At 44.1% G+C, this 21,909-nt stretch overlaps 1 protein-coding gene across 1 annotated transcript; it reads left to right on the top strand.

The window, feature by feature from the left end:
- Positions 1–10,425: 10,425 nt before the first annotated feature.
- On the top strand, positions 10,426–21,116 carry LOC121546499 (photoreceptor ankyrin repeat protein-like). The gene is made up of 6 exons (XM_041857762.2): positions 10,426–10,931; positions 14,778–15,182; positions 15,601–15,730; positions 16,016–16,156; positions 18,707–18,886; positions 19,211–21,116. Exons 2-6 carry the CDS (start codon positions 14,925–14,927, stop codon positions 19,882–19,884), a joined length of 1,383 nt encoding a protein of 460 aa, XP_041713696.2. The 5' UTR covers positions 10,426–10,931; positions 14,778–14,924; the 3' UTR covers positions 19,885–21,116.
- The last annotated feature ends 793 nt before the right edge of the window (positions 21,117–21,909 follow it).

Below are 21,909 nucleotides of genomic sequence, written 5' to 3' on the forward strand. Positions count from 1 at the left end.
TTATCCAGAGCAACTTACAGTTAGTGCATTCATCTTAAGATAGCTAGGTGGGACAACCACATACCACAGGCATAGAAAGTACATTTTTCCTCAATAACGTAGCTATCTGTAGAGTCAGAGCTAGGGTGGGGGGGTGACGACGACAACAACTGAATCAGCATGGAAGGGAACATCAGGAAATGTCTGGTTTGGAAGATGTTTATAAAAATGTCCTCCATTGGAATAAATTGAATTCACATGTTCAACTGGATTTAATCTTCTTCATAGGACAACAAGTCAAATCCCCAATCTTTCAGTTAAATAATAATATGCCATTTTGCAGACACTTTTATCCAAAGCGACTTAGAGTCATGTATGGGTGGTCCCGGGGATCGAACCCACTACACTGGCGTTACAAGCGCCATGCTCTACCAATTGAGCTACAGAGGACTGATGTACTGGGCTGTACGCACTACTGTCTCTAGCGCCTTACGGTCAGATGCAGAGCAGTTGCAATAACAGGGGTTGATGCAAGTTTCCACTGTGAAAACGTAAACCCACTCATGCCCGATGTCCACCAGATGCATATGAATTTTGTTTTGCCAGATGTCTAGACCGCATTTTCCGTACTTGATGCACACATACTTCCCTGTGTGTGTACTTCCGTTCGTAGCACCGCACGGTAAAGGCACGCACGAGTTGAAAATATTGAACGCATGCGGTACACAGAATGTACCGCAGCCTAGTGCGTCACCCAGCCCAGTGCGGCACCCCAAACGTAGCGTTGCGGACTGCTCCATTGACAATGAATGACTTCCTCTGGAACGCAAAGAGTTTGATGCATCTGGTGGACATGAGGTGTAACCAACTGTTGTGGCCATAGACTGCATGGTTGGTGCATGTGGGCTATGCTCTGCTGCCCCTGTCTGGTACTGGGTGGAGTTGCAGTCTCATATTTTCTGATTCAACCTCTCCTAGTAAGAGCTGGAGAAAATGCATGTTGTTTTTCATGACCTGAGTCTGAGTTCCCACAGACTGAGCTAGTCGTCTCTTCAACAGTCACTCCTTCTTATTCTTTATATAGTGCACTTCCCTATTCGGGTCCTGGTCAAAATGCATTCCCTTTATAGGGAATAGGGTGCCATTTGGGATGAAATTCATGTTTTGATTTTCCACTTAAGTGCAAAAGCTGCCTCTACCTCCGCCCCGCCCCGCCCACTCCATCGATCTCTCTCCCTCGCTCTCCTTCCCCCGTCTCTCTGATCCCTCTCTCTCCCTCCCTCCCTTCTCTCTTCTCTGGGGAATATAGTGACTGACCCTGGGTTCTAAGCTGACATATGGAATTGTTTTAAGAAGGTCATACCATGGATCATTTAGGTATTTGATTTTGAATTTTAGGACCCCTTTAGGTATAAAAAAATGCATTACAAAAATATTGCAAATCTGTCATTTCCATTTTAGTCATTTAGCAGACGCTCTTATCCAGAGCGACTTACAGTTAGTGAGTGCATACATTATTTTTTTATACTGGCCCCCATGGGAATCGAACCCACAACCCTGGCATTGCAAACACCATGCTCTACCAACTGAGCTACATCTCTGCCGGCCAATCTCTCCCCTACCCTTGATGACGCTGGGCCAATTGTGCGCCGCCCCAGAGCCTAGATTTGAACCAGGATCTCTAGTGGCACAACTAGCACTGTGATGCAGTGCCTTAGACCACTGCGCCACTCGGGAGTCAAGGCAAAGGATTGCAATTTGAAGAATCTCAAATATAAAATATATTTTGATTTCTTTAACACTTTTTTTGGTTACTACATGATTCCATATGTGTTATTTCATAGTTTTGATGTCTTCACTATTATTCTACAATGTAAAAAATAGTAAAAATAAAGAAAAACCCTTGAATTAGTAGGTGTGTCTAAACTTTTGACTGGTACTGTATATATTGTAGCAAATTTGGAGGGTATCCCCGTATCACACTTGAACCCGGGTCCAGCAACTAATATATATTTATTATTTTTTTACACATATTTAACCTCTTACTTTTGTTGACACAAACTTACCTCCATAACTTCCATTCATTTGTATGGGATACCTTTAGATGAGTCTTGTGACCCTAGGCCAAACTGTTGAAGTCGGAGGTTTACATACACTTAGGTTGGAGTCATTAAAACTCGTTTTTCAACCACTCCACACATTTCTTGTTAACAAACTATAGTTTTGGCAAGTCGGTTAGGACGTCTACTTTGTGCATGACACAAGTCATTTTTCCAACAATTGTTCACAGACAGATTATTTCACTTATAATTCACTGTATCACAATTCCAGTGGGTCAGAAGTTTACATACACTAAGTTGACTGTGCCTTTAAACAGCTTGGAAAATTCCAGAAAATGATGTCATGGCTTTAGAAGCTTCTGATAGGCTAATTGACATATTTTGAGTCAATTGGAGGTGTACCTGTGGATGTATTTCAAGGCCTACCTTCAAACTCAGTGCCTCTTTGCTTGACATCATGGGAAAATCAAAAGAAATCAGCCAAGACCTCAAAACCTGCGTTGTTTTGGCTGTGTGCTTAGGGTCGTTGTCCTGTTGGAAGGTGAACCTCCGCCCCAGTCGGTCCTGAGCGCTCTGGAGCAGGTTTTCATCAAGGATCTCTCTGTATCTAACCCTCGATCCTGACTAGTCTCCCAGTCCCTGCCGCTGAAAAACATCCCCACAGGATGATGCTGCCACAACCATGCTTCACCTTAGGGATGGTGCCAGGTTTCCTCCAGACTTGACGCTTGGCATTCAGGCTAAAGAGTTCAATCTTGGTTTCATCAGACCTGAGAATCTTGTTTCTCATGGTCTCAGAGTCTTCAGGGGCCTTTTGGCAAACTCCAAGCGGGCTGTCATGCGTCTTTTACTGAGGAGTGGCTTCCATCTGGCCACTCTACCATAAAGGTCTGATTGGTGGAGTGCTGCAGAGATGGTTGTCCTTCTGGAAGATCCCATCTCCACAGAGGAACTCTGGAGCTCCTTCAGAGTGACCATCGGGTTCTTGGTCATCTCACTGACCAAGGCCCTTCTCCCCTGATTACTCAGTTTGGCCGGGCGGCCAGCTCTAGGAAGAGTCTTGGTGGTTCCAAACATCTTCAATTTAAGTGCAAGTGTTAATCATTTGTACAAAAAACTGGCAAATATATGAATGATTGTTGATGATGAACTAAGCAATGTTATCCATTCCAAATTAATGACATAATTGCGTTCTGGGTTTATTTTGTAAATTAGCTTTTGTTCTAATTGTATTCTTGGGGACCTTCAATGTGCAGAAATGTTTTGGTGTTCTTCCCCAGATCTGTGCCTCGACACAATCCTGTCTCGGATCTCTACGGCCAATTCCTTTGACCTCATTTTTTCTGAGGTCTTGGCTGATTTCTTTTGATTTTCCCATGATGTCAAGCAAAGAGGCACTGAGTTTGAAGGTAGGCCTTGAAATACATCCACAGGTACACCTCCAATTGACTCAAATGATGTCAATTAGCCTATCAGAAGCTTCTTAAGCCATGATATCATTTTCTGGAATTTTCCAAGCTGTTTAAAGGCACAGTCAACTTAGTGTATGTAAACTTCTGACCCACTGGAATTGTGATACAGTGAATTATAAGTGAAATAATCTGTCTGTAAACAATTGTTGGAAAAATTACTTGTGTCATGCACAAAGTAGATGTCCTAATTGACTTGCCAAAACTATAGTTTGTTAAGAAGAAATTTGTGGAGTGGTTGAAAAACATGTTTTAATGACGCCAACCTAAGGGTATGCCATCCTATTCAACTATTTCTGTACATATACTATTCTATCCTAGGTATTCTTCAGATATACTATCCACCTAATGTCTATACATCCCATCATATATATATATATATACACAGTGGGGGAAAAAAGTATTTAGTCAGCCACCAGTTGTGCAAGTTCTCCCACTTAAAAAGATGAGAGAGGCCTGTAATTTTCATCATAGGTACACGTCAACTATGACAGACAAAATTAGATTTATTTTTCCAGAAATTCACATTGCAGGATTTTTAATGAATTTATTTGCAAATTATGGTGGAAAATAAGTATTTGGTCAATAACAAAAGTTTCTCAATACTTTGTTATATACCCTTTGTTGGCAATGACACAGGTCAAACGTTTTCTGTAAGTCTTCACAAGGTTTTCACACACTGTTGCTGGTATTTTGGCCCATTCCTCCATGCAGATCTCCTCTAGAGCAGTGATGTTTTGGGGCTGTCGCTGGGCAACACAGACTTTCAACTCCCTCCAAAGATTTTCTATGGGGTTGAGATCTGGAGACTGGCTAGGCCACTCCAGGACCTTGAAATGCTTCTTACGAAGCCACTCCTTCGTTGCCCGGGCGGTGTGTTTGGGATCATTGTCATGCTGAAAGACCCAGCCACGTTTCATCTTCAATGCCCTTGCTGATGGAAGGAGGTTTTCACTCAAAATCTCACAATACATGGCCCCATTCATTCTTTCCTTTTCACGGATCAGTCGTCCTGGTCCCTTTGCAGAAAAACAGCCCCAAAGCATGATGTTTCCACCCCCATGCTTCACAGTAGGTATGGTGTTCTTTGGATGCAACTCAGCATTCTTTGTCCTCCAAACACGACGAGTTGAGTTTTTACCAAAAAGTTATATTTTGGTTTCATCTGACCATATGACACTCTCCCAATCCTCTTCTGGATCATCCAAATGCACTCTAGCAAACTTAATATGCCATTTAGCAGACGCTTTTATCCAAAGCGACTTACAGTCATGCGTGCATACATTTTTGTGTATGGGTGGTCCCGGGGATCAAACCCACTACCTTGGCGTTACAAGCGCTGTGCTCTACCAGCTGAGCTACAGAGGACCACCAGATTGGCCTGGACATGTACTGGCTTAAGCAGGGGGACACGTCTGGCACTGCAGGATTTGAGTCCCTGGCGGCGTAGTGTGTTACTGATGGTAGGCTTTGTTACTTTGGTCCCAGCTCTCTGCAGGTCATTCACTAGGTCCCCCCGTGTGGTTCTGGGATTTTTGCTCACCGTTCTTGTGATCATTTTGACCCCACAGGGTGAGAACTTGCGTGGAGCCCCAGATCGAGGGAGATTATCAGTGGTCTTGTATGTCTTCCATTTCCTAATAATTGCTCCCACAGTTGATTTCTTCAAACCAAGCTGCTTACCTATTGCAGATTCAGTCTTCCCAGCCTGGTGCAGGTCTACAATTTTGTTTCTGGTGTCCTTTGACAGCTCTTTGGTCTTGGCCATAGTGGAGTTTGGAGTGTGACTGTTTGAGGTTGTGGACAGGTGTCTTTTATACTGATAACAAGTTCAAACAGGTGCCATTAATACAGGTAACGAGTGGAAGACAGAGGAGCCTCTTAAAGAAGAAGTTACAGGTCTGTGAGTTCCAGAAATCTTGCTTGTTTGTAGGTGACCAAATACTTATTTTCCACCATAATTTGCAAATAAATTCATTAAAAATCCTACAATGTGATTTTCTGGATTTTTTTTCCTCAATTTGTCTGTCATAGTTGACGTGTACCTATGATGAAAATTACAGGCCTCTCTCATCTTTTTAAGTGGGAGAACTTGCACAATTGGTGGCTGACTAAATACTTTTTCCCCCACTGTATTTGGGCTGCAATTTCTGAGGCTGGTAACTCTAATGAACTTGTCCTCTGCAGCAGAGGTAACTCTGGGTCTTCCTTTCCTCATGAGACCCAGTTTCATGATAGCGCTTGATGGTTTTTGCGACTGCACTTGAAGAAACTTTCAAAGTTCTTGAAATGTTCCGTATTGACTGACCTTCATGTCTTTAAGTAATGATGGACTGTCATTTCTCTTTGCTTAATTGAGCTGTTCTTGCCATATTATGGACTTGGTCTTTTACCAAATACGGCTATCTTCTGTATACCAACCCTTCCTTGTCACAACACAACTGATTGGCTCAAACGCATTAAGATGAAAGAAATTCCACAAATTAACTTTTAACAAGGCACACCTGTTAATTGAAATGCATTCCAGGTGACTACCTCATGAAGCTGGTTGAGAGAATGCCAAGCATGTGCAAAGCTGTCATCAAGACAAAGGGTGGCTACTTTGAAGAAACTAAAATATATTTTGATTTGTTTAACAGTTTTTTGGTTACTACATGATTCCATATGTGTTATTTCATAGTTTTGATGTCTTCAGTATAATTGTAAAATGTAAAAAAGAGTAAAAACTAAGAAAAACCCTTGAATGAGTAGGTGTGTCCAAACTTTTGACTGGTACTGTATATATATATATATATATATATATATTTACACTACCATTCAAAAGTTTTGGGTCACTTAGAAATGTCCTTGTTTTCGAAAGAAAAGCAATTTTTTGTCCATTCAAATAATATCAAATTGATCAGAAATACAGTGTAGACATTGTTAATGTTGTAAATGGCTATTGTAGCTGGAAACGGCTGATTTTTAATGGAATATCTACATAGGCGTACAGAGGCCCATTATCAGAAACCATCAGTCCTGTGTTCCAATGGCATGTCGTGTTTGCTAATCCAAGTTTATCATTTTACAAGGCTAACTGATCATTAGAAAACCCTTTTAAAATTACGTTAGCACAGCTGAAAACTGTTGTGCTGATTAAAGAAGAAATAAAACTGGCCTTCTTGAGACTAGTTGAGTATCTGGAGCATCAGCAACTGTGGGTTCGATTACAGGCTCAAAATGGCCAGAAACAAATAACTTTCTTCTGAAACTCGTCAGTCTATTCTTATTCTGAGAAATGAAGGCTATTCTATGCGAGAAATTGCCAAGAAACTGAAGATCTCGTACAACGCTGTGTACTACTCCCTTCACAGAACAGCGCAAACTGGCTCTAACCAGAATAGAAAGAGGAGTGAGAGGCCCGGTGCACAACTGAGCAAGAGGACAAATATATTAGCGTCTACAATCATGGTCAAAAGTTTTGAGAATTACACAAATATTAATTTTCACAAAGTCTGCTGCCTCAGTTTTTATGATGGCAATTTGCATATACTCCAGAATGTTATGAAGAGTGATCAGATGAATTGCAATTCATTGCGAAGTCCCTCTTTGCCATGAAAATGAACTTAATCCCCCAAAAACATTTCCACTGCATTTCAGCCTTGCCACAAAAGGACCGGCTGACATCATGTCAGTGATTCTCTCGTTAACACAGGTGAGAGTGTTGATGAGGACAAGGCTGGAGATCACTCTGTCATGCTGATTGAGTTAGAATAACAGACTGGAAGCTTTAAAAGGAGGGTGGTGCTTGAAATCATTGTTCTTACTCTGTTAACCATGGTTACCTGCAAGGAAACACGTTCTGTCATCATTGCTTTGCACAAAAAGGGCTTCACAGGAAAGGATATTGCTGCTAGTAAGATTGCACCTAAATCAACCATTTATCGGATCATCAAGAACTTCAAGGAGAGAGGTTCAATTGTTGTGAAGAAGGCTTCAGGGCGCCCAAGAAAGTACAGCAAGCGCAAGAACCGTCTCCTAAAGTTGATTCAGCTGCGGGATCGGGGCACCACCAGTGCAGAGCTTGCTCAGGAATGGCAGCAGGCAGGTGTGAGTGCATCTGCACGCACAGTGAGGCGAAGACTTTTGGAGGATGGCCTGGTGTCAAGAAGGGCAGCGAGGAAGCCACTTCTCTCCAGGAAAAACATCAGGGACAGACTGATATTCTGCAAAAGGTACAGGCATTGGACTGCTGAGGACTGGGGTAAAGTCATTTTCTCTGATGAATCCCCTTTCCGATTGTTTGGGGCATCCGGAAAAAAGCTTGTCCGGAGAAGACAAGGTGAGCGTTGCCATCAGTCCTGTGTCATGCCAACAGTAAAGCATTCTGAGACCATTCATGTGTGGGGTTGCTTCTCAGACAAGGGAGTGGGCTCACTCACAATTTTGCCTAAGAACACAGCCATGAATAAAGAATGGTTCCAACACATCCTCCGAGAGCAACTTCTCCCAACCATCCAAGAACAGTTTGGTGACGAACAATGCCTTTTCCGGCATGATGGATCACCTTGCCATAAGGCTAAAGTGATAACTAAGTGGCTCGGGGAACAAAACATCAACATTTTGGGTCCATGGCCAGGAAACTCCCCAGACCTTAATCCCATTGAGAACTTGTGGTCAATCCTCAAGAGGCGGGTGGACAAACAAAACCCCACAAATTCTGACAAACTCCAAGCATTGATTATGCAAGAATGGGCTGCCATCAGTCAGGATGTGGCCCAGAAGTTAATTGACAGCATGCCAGGGCGGATTGCAGAGGTCTTGAAAAAGAAGGGTCAACACAGCAAATATTGACTCTTTGCATAAACTTAATGTAATTGTCAATAAAAGCCTTTGACACTTATGGAATGCTTGTAATTATACTTCAGTATACCCATAGTAACATCTGACAAAAATATCTAAAAACACAGAAGCAGACAACTTTGTGAAGACCAATACTTGTGTCCTTCTCAAAACTTTTGACCACGACTGTAGTTTGAGAGACAGGCGCCTCACAGGTCCTCTTGCTCAGTTGTGCACCGGGGCCTCCCACTCCTCTTTCTATTCTGGTTAGATACAATTTGCGCTGTTCTGTGAAGGGAGTAGTACACAGCGTTGTACGAGATCTTCAGTTTCTTGGCAATTTCTCGCATGAAATAGCCTTCATTTCTCAAAACAAGAATAGACCGACGGGTTTCAGAAGAAAGTTCTTTGTTTCTGGCCATTTTGAGCCTGTAATCGAACCCACAATTGCTGATGCTCCAGATACTCAACTAGTCTCAAGAAGGCCAGCTTTATTGCTTCTTTAATCAGCACAACAGTTTTCAGCTCTGCTAACATAATTGCAAAAGGGTTTTCTAATGATCAATTAGCCTTTTAAAATGATAAACTTGGATTAGCAAACACAACGTGCCATTGGAACACAGGACTGATGGTTTCTGATAATGGGCCTCTGTACGCCTATGTAGATATTCCATTAAAAATCTGCCGTTTCCAGCTACAATAACCATTTACAACATTAACAATGTCTACACTGTATTTCTGATTTTTGACATTTTAGTCATTTAGCAGACGCTCTTATCCAGAGCGACTTACAATTAGTGAGTGCATACATTTTTCATACTGGCCCCCCGTGATCAATTTGATGTTATTTTAAGGACCCCAAACCTTTGAATGGTAGTTTATATATATATATATATATATATATATATATATATATATATATATATATATATATATATATGTATGTATTTATACTCCGGACTCCGACATTGCTCATCCTAATTGTTCTATATTTCTTAATTCCATTCTTTTACTTTTAGATTTGTGTGTATTGTTGTGTATTGTTAGATATTACTGCACTGTTGTAGCTAGGAACACAAGCATTTAGCTACACCCTCAATAACATCTGCTAAACATGTTGTCACGCCCTGGCTCTGGGGACTCTTAAATGTTGAGCCAGGGTGTGTAGTGTCTATGTTGTATGATCTAGATCGTGTAGATCTATGTTGGCCAGGGTGGTTCCCAATCAGAGGCAGCTGTTTCTCGTTGTCTCTGATTGGGGACAATACTTAGGCAGCCTGTTTGGCACTGTTTATTGTGGGATCTTGTTCCGGAAGGTTTGTGTTCAACCCAGGACTTCACGTATCGTTTGTTTTGTTGTTTTGGTTCGTGTTGTACATTTAATAAAGTATGTACGCATATCACGCTGCGCCTTGGTCCGTCACTTCCTTGAACGATCGTGACACATGTGTATGCGACCAATAAAATCTGATTTGATTTGATTTGAACTGTATTGGCGCGCTATTGGGCTTCTGAAGATAGCCAGTGGGGGGCAGACTTTCTTAGTCAGTAAGCTCTCTGCTAAGCTGGTGTGCACCCTGATGACACATTGCATACTATTGGGACTGAAAACACAGCTCTAAGTACCTTCTGTGTATCATTTCAAGTGATTGTAACCTATAGTCCATGTTACCTCATTTTATAGCAGACATCTTTATGTGAACAATTATGTTGTGTGTGAATGTGGGCATGTGCCCCTCCCTCCCTCTATATGTGCGTGCGTGCTTATGTGTGTGTGCACGCGTGCGTATGTGTGTCCTTGCTATTGTGAGAACAATTAACTGACTAGGCCCCTGGCTCGCAGTAACAGCAGGGTTAGTTTGTTGTTCCTTCGAATGGATTAGACCATTAGAGAGGCTAGCTCTGACAGAAGGAGAAAGATGGAGAATGGCAGTGAAAGAGGGAGAAGGAGAGAGGGAGAAAGAGAGAGAGAAAGGGGAGAGACGGCGAGAGAGATGGAGAATAACTTTCAAAGACAGAGAAAGAGAGCAGACCAGGACAAGAGATAAAGAACATGAGGGTAAGAAAGGGGGAGAAAGAGAGAGAGAAAGAGAGAGAGAGAGCAGTCCCTCCTGCTCAGCTCCTAGCTAGCCTTGTCAGGAGAGCTGCTCCTCCTGCTGTTGTTTCTTGCCTTCTAATCCTCCTGTAAATCTCCTGTAATCGGGATGAGAGCTGAGAGCATGCTGCCTCCTGACAAATTTAGACCAGCAGCTTCAGGCTGCCTGCTGCCTGACTTAGCATTCAGTGTCTATGTAAAGACCTGGAAGGAGGATTGCATGGTGGTGGTGATCCATCGGACAGCCTAGGCTAAGTGGCTAAGCCAAGCAGAGCGAGGCACACCGTGTGAGGAGGGAGGGAGGATGGGGTTAGAGCAGGCTAGAGCTCGAGCAGCACGGGTCTGATGTCACTGGGACTTAGACAGACAAACTCCTCCAAGAGTCCAGAGGAAGAGAGGAACAGAGGAAGAAGAGGGGATGATAATGCTGTGTTGACCCAGGAAGAGAGAGAGGGAGTAAACAGAGGGACAAGAGGACAATACCCTATTGGATAGAGACTTTTTATGGTGAGACTTGGATGTGTCGTGGATGTGGATTCGTTTGTAACTATGCCAAAGTTCATGGTCCCACTAGTCTGTTTGTTGGGGAGTTTATCAGAGGCAACACTGGTTGTGGATTGTTGTCATCTTTATAACCAATTTTCTCCTTCCACAGTTTGTTGTTCAGAGAAACAACAGAACAGAGAACTTGATTAAATCAGATTTTCAGGGGAAGTTGTTGGAGAACAAGTTGTTGTAATGTGAACCAGTAGGAGCATCCCACTGGGCAAAAACTGGTTGAATCAACGTTGTTTCCACATCATTTCAACCCAAAAAGTCTATGTGATGACGTTGAACGTGGAAAACTAATTGGATTTGCAAAAAGCCATCAATGTAAGGATATTTCATATTTTTTTACCCAACTTTTAACCTAAATCCAATGACATGGTGAAATGTTTTGTTTATTTCACGATTAATTCATGTTAGTTGACAACTCAACCAAATGTAAATCAAAACTAGACGTTGAACTGTGCCCAGTGGGATATTATTGTCCAAAGCTGGGGAAAGTTAAAGTAAGAAGCACATTTGTGAACCCAGGCAGAGGAAAGAGGGAGAGAGAGAAAGAGAAAGAGGGGGGTTGACTTGTAGCGATACTGATCTTCATTCTTCTGAGAGGAACAACAGAACAGCAGAGGAATGAAAACAAAGGTTTGTGGGACTAGAAGAGGTAGAGTGTTCCCTTCTATGTTTTAACTAGATTCTACAAGATCCTACTGAAAGGAAGCTTTTAGACTAATGAGTAGACTAAGACCATGTACAATGGGGAGAACAAGTATTTGATACACTGCCGATTTTGCAGGTTTTCCTACTTACAAAGCATGTAGAGGTCTGTAATTTTTATCATAGGTACACTTCAACTGTGAGAGACTGAATCTAAAACAAAACTCCAGAAAATCACATTGTATGATTTTAAAGTAATTAATTTGCATTTTATTGCATGACATAAGTATTTGATCACCTACCAACCAGTAAGAATTCCGGCTCTCACAGACCTGTTAGTTTTTCTTTAAGAAGCCCTCCTGTTCTCCACTCATTACCTGTATTAACTGCACCTGTTTGAACTTGTTACCTGTATAAAAGACACCTGTCCACACACTCAATCAAACAGACTCCAACCTCTCCACAATGGCCAAGACCAGAGAGCTGTGTAAGGACATCAGGGATAAAATTGTAGACCTGCACAAGGCTGGGATGGGCTACAGGACAATAGGCAAGCAGCTTGGTGAGAAGGCAACAACTGTTGGCGCAATTATTAGAAAATGGAAGAAGTTCAAGATGACGGTCAATCACCCTCGGTCTGGGAGATCTCACCTCGTGGGGCATCAATGATCATGAGGAAGGTGAGGGATCAGCCCAGAACTACACGGCAGGACCTGGTCAATGACCTGAAGAGAACTGGGACCACAGTCTCAAAGAAAACCATTAGTAACACACTACGCCGTCATGGATTAAAATCCTGCAGCGCACGCAAGGTCCCCCTGCTCAAGCCAGCGCATGTCCAGGCCCGTCTGAAGTTTGCCAATGACCATCTGGATGATCCAGAGGAGGAATGGGAGAAGGTCATGTGGTCTGATGAGACAAAAATAGAGCTTTTTGGTCTAAACGCCACTCGCCGTGTTTGGAGGAAGAAGAAGGATGAGTACAACCCCAAGAACACCATCCTAATCGTGAAGCATGGAGGTGGAAACATCATTCTTTGGGGATGCTTTTCTGCAAAGGGGACAGGACGACTGCACCGTATTGAGGGGAGGATGGATGGGGCCATGTATCGCGAGATCTTGGCCAACAACCTCCTTCCCTCAGTAAGAGCATTGAAGATGGGTCGTGGCTGGGTCTTCCAGCATGACAACGACCCGAAACACACAGCCAGGGCAACTAAGGAGTGGCTCCGTAAGAAGCATCTCAAGGTCCTGGAGTGGCCTAGCCAGTCTCCAGACCTGAACCCAATAGAAAATCTTTGGAGGGAGCTGAAAGTCCGTATTGCCCAGTGACAGCCCCGAAACCTGAAGGATCTGGAGAAGGTCTGTATGGAGGAGTGGGCCAAAATCCCTGCTGCAGTGTGTGCAAACCTGGTCAAGACCTACAGGAAACGTATGATCTCTGTAATTGCAAACAAAGGTTTCTGTACCAAATATTAAGTTCTGCTTTTCTGATGTATCAAATACTTATGTCATGCAATAAAATGCAAATTAATTACTTAAAAATCATACAATGTGATTTTCTGGATTTTTGTTTTAGATTCCGTCTCTCACAGTTGAAGTGTACCTATGATAAATATTACAGACCTCTACATGCTTTGTAAGTAGGAAAACCTGCAAAATCGGCAGTGTATCAAATACTTGTTCTCCCCACTGTAGATAGTTAAAAGCCACCCTCTGGGGGGTAGGAACAACTGGATGCATCCGGTTTTCAGGGGAAATGAAAAGAGAGAGTAGCTTACAGAACAGACTTATAGCAAATGTGTGCTCAGCTATGGTTTTAAAACACCCAAGGACTACCCATTTCCAAGGAGCTTTATTTAAACTGAACAAGATCTGATATCTATGTCCACTCAGTAGTGGCCTCTACACCAGATCAAGCATCACGTTCAGCGTGTCTCCCAGTAGGGTGTCCTGATGTCTAGCCCTCGAGCCAGTTACCAAACATTATCCTCAGGTTGCACAGTGCTGAAGAACAAGAGGGCCGACAATTTCTGACTGCGTAATGGCTCAGATTACACCACCTCCTGTCAATCACACCTGGTGTGGCAGGGCTAGGTCCTCCTCATGTTCTCCTCAGGTTCTCCTCAGGTTCTCCTCAGGTTCTCCTCAGGTCCTCCTCAGGTTCTACTCAGGTCCTCCTCAGGTTCTCCTCAGGTTCTCCTCAGCCTTATTCACACTATAGGACCTAAGCGAGCCAACCCTAGTCGAGCTGTACTGGGCTGGCCTGGTTACATATCCCCCATAGTTGATGGAACCGTGATGAAAATAACAATATAAAAAAAGAAAATATCTGAACAAACGCAATTCAGGTGAATCAGGCATTAAGGCTCTCTTCAGGTTTGGGGTGAGCTGAGGCTCATCCACTTTAGAACCTCACTCACTCACTCATACGGACTAGGACCAATCAATAGACCTATCCATACACTCAGACCATGCTGTCAATGGAAAATGTAGGAGTTACGACCATGCTGTCAATGAGAACCTTAGCAGGTTGTTCAGGAGAAACCTATTTGATGGATCAAAATTGATTGAAAGATGTGGACTTGACAGGGTTAACCAACTATGTAGGCTAATGATCATAAAATGTTTTGCTGTCACATTGGTCACTAAATGTAGGGTATATACAGCCTCTAAAGGATTGTTTAATGGCTATTCTTATACAATATATGCCTGTAGATGCCAACTGGTTTATTTCTGTGAATCAGAGAAGATTTAGAGATGCTCTATGAGCTGTTGATAAACACTCTTTGATCAAAAATAGATATATTTGGGAAAGGGAAGACATGCATACCGTAACAGGGTACGAACAGGACTTGTGCTTCATCACATAATTGAGTGAGCCAGTCGTTTCACAATGTGTAATTGAATTAGAGGTCTCTGTGTGGCGTACGAGTGTGACAGTCATATTGTGTTTGTGTGTGTGCATGTCTGTTCCCCTCCAGACCACAGGAGGTTGGTGGCAACTTAAATGGGGAGAACGGGCTGGTGTTAATGACTAGAGCGGAATAGGTGGATCCATTTGCTCCGTTCCGGCCATTATTATGAGCCGTTCTCCACTCAGCAGCCTCCTGTGCTCCAGACAGTCATATTGTTTGTCTGTCTACTCCTCCAGAGATCCTCCAGGATGCGGTCATTATCAGCAGGGCCGAGGCAGGGTCCTTTCTACCTCCACAGGGTCTGAGCCCATCCTTCTTGGAGCCGAGGAGGCCTCTTGATTGGGCGTGATCCCCTCCTCTTGGGGCTCCTGGAGGTCAATGCAATGGCTCATGCACTAGATGACCCCCACCTGGGCGCCAGCCCGCCCGAGGACTCTGAACTCTCTCAGAATGAGTCAGAAACGGCGAGCTTGGTGTCGGAGGACTCTATCATGCCAGACTATGAGATGGAGCGGGGTGGAGGAGGCACCACCTCTACACTGTATGAGGCCTGTAACAGGAACGAGGCGCTAACCCTACAGAGGGTTCTGGAGAGGGGGGTTACTAAGGAAGAAGTAATGGAGCTGGACATCAACGGCAGGGTAAGGATACACAAACAAACAGAAACACACACACATACACACACACACACACACACACACACCTTACTAGCCCACACTATCAATAGTAACATAAGGATGTGTAATGCTTCTCTCTGGTGTTCCTCACATTATCCACCACTATCATCAAAACCATACGGACCCAGATATTGTACATTAGAGCAGAATTTCTCAACCTTTGGTCCTTGGGCCTCTGGCATGATGTGGGCCAGTCCCTGAGATGGTTAGCTGACACTGCTTAAGTCAGTTACTCAAGTGTTGGTTTTAATGTAAAGCGGTCCCACGGGGAGGAAGAGCAAAGCGTGCCGGTTGCTGGTGCAAAAAAGTTTGAGAAACACTGCATTAAAGCACACACCTAGTTAATGACCATGTCTGTGTTTCTGCTTTGTTGTCATGTCAGAATGGCCTGATGTTGGCTGTCTCCAGAGGCTATGTGGACATCGTCTATGGTCTACACACGTGTCCACTGATAGATATCAACCATCAGGACAACGAAGGCAGCACAGCAGTGATGATCGCTGCCCAGGCCGGTAAGCACTGCAATATTATGGTGGCTAGCTTGGGTGAATAAGGTAGCATGATCATATCATAACATTACAACCTTTAACATGGCCTATGGTTTTGTGGTCAACAGTATTATAATCAGGGATGTATCTGGAAAATAAATCGCTTTACCACTGTCGCGGTGCATTCAGCTATATACAAGATCAATTAAATCTGTGGAGCGTCAAGATCCCTGGTATTCTGGAGTTTATTTTCTATTTAGTTATTCTGTAACAACAATCTTTCTAATAACAGCCCCTCTCTCCACCCAGGCTACATATCCATCCTCAACTTCATCCTGAACTACTACCCTAAGGTAGACCTGGAGGTGAGGGACATCAGAGGCTTCACTGCCCTCATTAAGGCAGCCCTACAGGGCAGGGAGGACTGTGTGTCTTCCCTCATAATGGCCGGTAAGTGACTAAAGTCAGGAAAATCAAGAATTTGAGTTCTTTGAGTTGGGTTGGAAAGTCTTCTAAAGACTATTTTCATGGGTTTTCCTTTTCCAGGTCGCATAAATCCTCACTCTCCATACTGGCAATTTGATAACGTATATTTTTTCTTATTCTCGAATCAGTAAATGCACAGGTACTAGGGTGAAATGGGTTGTCAATTTATCATCATAGAAATAGAATGACTATTATTTTATTCGTTATGTTTCAATGGTTATCATGAAGACCCTGGGTGAAAAAAGAAAAAGCAAGGGCCTGGTCAGAAGTAGTGCACTATATAGGGAATAGGGTGCAATTTCAGACAAAGACCAAGGGTATGATTATTATGGTGGAGGAAGATGGCGACGCACACCTAGCTGTGTTTAAGGGGAAAATCTAAGGATGTGGTTTTCCTTTGCGATCTTCTTATCTATTCTGGGACTAGCTATTTTAGGTTACAGGCTGGATTAGCTAGCCCTGTCTGGATTTACCAGGACTGATATAGGCTCGGCTCTGGAAAAATTCCACTCAGTAACACCTGTTACTGGTTCTTAAGTCAAGACAGGGCAAAATGATGTCACCCTATTACCTAGTCTCATTCATAAGCAGTGGCGGGTAGGGGGTATTTTTGTGTTCATCTACGTCCCTTATAATGTGTTGCTCTTCAGCTCAAATGAATGGTTGAGGACAAGCCTCTGAAATAGACACTAGTGGGAGTCAGTCTTGATCCAATAATGACTCCAATTACACATCTAAGAGCTAATTAACCAATTAACCCTAATGGAAACCTTAGATTCTCCTGCCTCAAACTGTAGATTCGATAATTTATTCAAGGCCATCATCATACTGTCTCATTATTAGTCAAGACAAACAAATGGTGAAAGTTTTCATAGTGTCGTTTTTATCTCCTGCCCTGTATCTGACTGCACTGTTCTGTGTTCCCTCAATGGCCACTTGGTGGGGCAATTATGCTGACTTTGAACTTTCAAATCAAATCAAATCAAATCAAAACAAATTTTATTGGCCACATGCGCCGAATACAACATGTGCAGACATTACAGTGAAAGGCTTACTTACAGCCCTTAACCAACAGTGCATTTATTTTTAATAAAAAAAGTAGAATAAAACAAAAAAGTGTTGTGAAAAAAAGAGCAGAAGTAAAATAAAATAACAGTAGGGAGGCTATATATACAGGGGGGTACCGGTGCAGAGTCAATGTGCGGGGGCACCAGCTAGTTGAGGTAGTTGAAGTAATATGTACATGTCGGTAGAGTTAAAGTGACTATGCATAAATAATTAACAGAGTAGCAGCAGCGTAAAATGATGGGGTGGGGGGGGGGGCAGTGCAAATAGCCCGGGTAGCCATGATTAGCTGTTTAGGAGTCTTATGGCTTGGGGGTAGAAGCTGTTGAGAAGTCTTTTGGACCTAGACTTGGCACTCCGGTACCGCTTGCCGTGCGGTAGCAGAGAGAACAGTCTATGACTAGGGTGGCTGGAGTCTTTGACAATTTTGAGGGCCTTCCTCTGACACCGCCTGGTATAGAGGTCCTGGATGGCAGGAAGCTTGGCCCCAGTGATGTACTGGGCCGTACGCACTACCCTCTGTAGTGCCTTACGGTCGGAGGCCAAGCAGTTGCCATACCAGGCGGTGATGCAACCAGTCAGGATGCTCTCGATGGTGCAGCTGTAGAATTTATTGAGGATCTGAGGACCCATGCCAAATCTTTTCAGTCTCCTGAGGGGGAATAGGCTTTGTCGTGCCCTCTTCACGACTGTCTTGGTGTGTTTGGACCATGATAGTTTGTTGGTGATGTGGACACCAAGGAACTTGAAGCTCTCAACCTGTTCCACTACAGCCCCGTCGATGAGAATGGGGGCGTGCTCAGTCCTCTTTTTTTTCCTGTAGTCCACAATCATCTCCTTTGTCTTGGTCACATTGAGGGAGAGGTTGTTATCCTGGCACCACATGGCCAGGTCTCTGACCTCCTCCCTATAGGCTGTCTCATCGTTGTCGGTGATCAGGCCTACCACTGTTGTGTCGTCGGCAAACTTAATGATGGTGTTGGAGTCGTGCCTGGCCATGCAGTCATGGGTGAACAGGGAGTACAGGAGGGGACTGAGCACGCACCCCTGAGGGGCCCCCGTGTTGAGAATCAGTGTGGCAGATGTGTTGTTACCTACCCTTACCACCTGGGGGCGGCCCGTCAGGAAGTCCAGGATCCAGTTGCAGAGGGAGGTGTTTAGTCCCAGGATTCTTAGCACAGTACATGCCTCACACGTTACCTTCTGAAAATCTGATCATGCCCAGTTTCTCTCATGGTTTTATGTGTCTCCGTTCTCCTTTATCTCTCTCTCTCTCTCTCTCTCTCTCTCTCTCTCTCTCTGTCTCTCCATTTCCCTCCTCTCTCTCTCTCTCTCTCTCTCTCTCTCTCTCTCTCTCTCTCTCTCTCTCTCTCTCCATTTCCCTCCTCCCTCTCTCTCTCTCTCTCTCTCTCCATTTCCCTGCCCTCTCTTTCCCTGACCACTTACCAGGTGCTGATATCAACGTAGTGGACGATGTCAAAGGGAAAAGCATTACAGACTGGGCCCTGAAGACAGGTCGTTTTGAGGTCCTACAGCGTCTCCGCCGCCTCCAGGCGTGTCCCATCGCTGAACAGTTCTGCGATAGCTACGTGATGGAGTGGCCCGAGCTGAAGGAGCTGGTGGCGAAAGGTTTGAGAGATGAGAACCAGAGGGTTGGCGGTTCAAATCCCCGCACCAACTGGGAAAAATATGGCAGGGAGGGATGCTGGCATCACAATCCTAAATAGGCTACATCGCCTGCTGTTGTGCCCTTGAGCACGGCACTTAACCCCTAAACTGCTTCAGGGGCACTGCGGTGGACCCATGTGTGGAGGCTATGTATGTGTCTTGGGTGGGTAGGTATAAAGGAAAAATACACATTTCCGTGTCTCTGTACTAATTGGATCAAAGTGTCTGCTAAATGGCCTATATTCTTATATTGACAATAAAGTAATTTTCTTCTATCTTCTAAAGCCATGGCCCCCAAGAACCTGACCCAGCGTCTGAAGGACAGCTTGACATTCAGCTTCCCCAACGACCCTCAGGACAATGGGGTGTTGGACCACATGGTCAGGATGACAACATCCATCCACAGTCCACTAGTCTCCATGGGCTGCCGGCCACTCTGCCCCACCAGCCCCCCCGAGGTCGGGAAGCGGCGGCTGGCCGTGCCAGAGCTGATGGAAAAGCACAGCAGCAAGGAACTGGAGGAGAGCTCTGTGTGTCATAGTAACGGTGTGAAGTGTTCCTTCACGCCGGCACGGTCGTCGTCCTCCCTCTCGCTCGCCAACTGCTGCTCTGACACGGAGCGGAGGGATAGTGTTCTCTCAACGACTGCAAACAGCGTCCAGAACTTCCTCCCCCATTCTTTGGCGAATCGCAACAGTGTCTTCCCGTCCAGCTGCATCCCCACGATCACCTTCACTAAGTCTGCGGACAAAACACCCAAGAAGGCGAAGAAGACAAAGAGGCACAAGGGCCACCTGGAGCCTCCAGTCTGGAAGTACAAGTCGGATAAGCAGGAGAAGAAAAAGGAAAAGGAGAAGTTGGAGGAAGAGAAGGAAGCGCAAGAGAAGGCACTTAAGAAAGCTAAAATGAAGGTAGCCAAGGCGGCGGCCAAGGCCAAGGAGCCCGTCAAAGCAAGTTAAACTGCCAACTGTCTGTTTGTAAACTGCCACAGAGTGAGGGCACAGAACCCTGGGAGAATAGAACGGCCTCTGTGCTGCCATCTCTTACTAACTCCAATCTGTGATGATGTCATATAAGAGGGATGAGGGGACAGCTCCCCTGTGGTGGCCCCTTTCTGGGGCCATCATGGAAGCCCAGTTTCAGCCCTGCAGTGGTGTCTCCAATAACATGGGTGGAAACTAGCATCTGAGCCGGACTAAGACTAATGGATGGACTGTTCTTTTTCCTCTCGATTGGGATATGCTGTAAGGACAGTGAAATGGCCTGAACATTCCTAGACTTTATTATTAATGTATCTTCCAAGTGGAATATGCTTTTTCTATGTTCAATTATTTTGTTGTTTTATTTTTGGAGAGTCAGTTATTAAAAAGATCAGTAGGGCTTCCACGTTCTTCACAAAACTGTGAAGGAACCAGAGCCAAATTTCTGCTTGCACTTACTGAAAGAGAAGCGGGACATTACCATTAGTTATTCAAATTATGAATAACTCCTGCAAACTCCTAGAATAACAATGACCATAGGAGTTGGCAAGACAGCACAAAGAGATCTGGGACCAAGCTAGTTATATCAGGGATAACCTCGGTTTTGATGATGCTCAGGTTCTTAGATAAGCCAGAATGACACTGAGTGACTTTATTATTACGTTGCACAAACTTACTCAGAAGTCTTAGCTAAGTTAGCAGATGCACTGTAGATACAGTGCAACTGTTAAAGGTAGACTCAGCGAAATGACGTTGCCACGAGCAGCACCGCAGATATTGAGATGAGCGAGATGCAAGACTTCGCTCTCACACAGTCACACACAGTATCTGCGCATGTACACGGGTTCGCTTCACGCTGTTACAGCGTGGTAGCCACAGGACCAAAACAGTGGAGAAGTTGAGCATTGTGCTTCAACGCTCTTTGTTGTTGCGGAAATTGACCCATTATGCTGTTTACTTTCTGCATCTACGTCATATCGCTGAGTTAAGTGTGGAGTAGGAATAAGCTTGTGTCTGTAGCTGCCCTAATGTGATGGTTATTCTTCAATAACTCTACTATGACCCTCATCAAAGATTTGGAAAGAGACATATGGGTAGTGAATATTGCCTGTCAAAAGCCACTGATACATCAGAAATGGCTCCTACAATATGAATAGATACAACAGGCCTAATGAATATCCTATTACTAAACCAAACATTAAAACGTTTAAAAACACCACATCCATGTGACTGATGATCTTTCTTCCCCCTATATGCAGTAGGTAGCTATACATTTCAGTACTTATAAGCTTATAAGTGTGGTTCCATGATGCCACAGTAACCTCTTCCACTTTGAGCTCAGTGAGCTCGTTAACTGGTGCTATTATGGTCAGAGTCAGATCAGGGTGTAACCATACAACCTAACCATAGGGTCAGGCTACAGGTGTAACCATAGGTACCTGCATAAGGATGCAATGTAACAGATGGGAGGGGTCAGGGCTGATGTCCTGAGTCATTGTGCAGCTCATTGCGTAATAGTCAGCGTTTTAGCCCTGACTTGGGGTCAGTTTGGGTCAAGGCCTAGGTACCCCTACTTTTAGCTTTATAACAGACAGTGTTTAAGATCTGACTTGGGGTCAGTGGAGGTAAAAGCCCAGGTACCTCCAACCAGTGTCATTGGGAGGAGAACACATATAATGAATAATGAATTAGGGTATTTTTAGATGCTAAGAACTGTCCCTAGACCAGAAATACCAGTCTGTAGAGCAAACAAGACAAAATAGGAAAACTAAACAAACAGACAAAACGTTTTGGGGAGGAATAAGATCAACACTAAAGCAAGAATTGCTCAACTTACCAAAAATCCCTCATCAACTTTCATGCCAGTAGATCAACCTACCCAGTGAACCCAGTTAAACTTTCTCACAGTATCTCTAGATTATTTAGTTTCAGTTCCATTTTGCAGTTGGGGAACTACTCAATATAAAGTCAACATTAAAATAAGAGCCTTCTGGAAGTCAGCGA

The sequence above is a fragment of the Coregonus clupeaformis genome, chromosome 30 (genome assembly GCF_020615455.1).
Source record: "Coregonus clupeaformis isolate EN_2021a chromosome 30, ASM2061545v1, whole genome shotgun sequence".
NCBI lineage: Eukaryota > Metazoa > Chordata > Actinopteri > Salmoniformes > Salmonidae > Coregonus > Coregonus clupeaformis.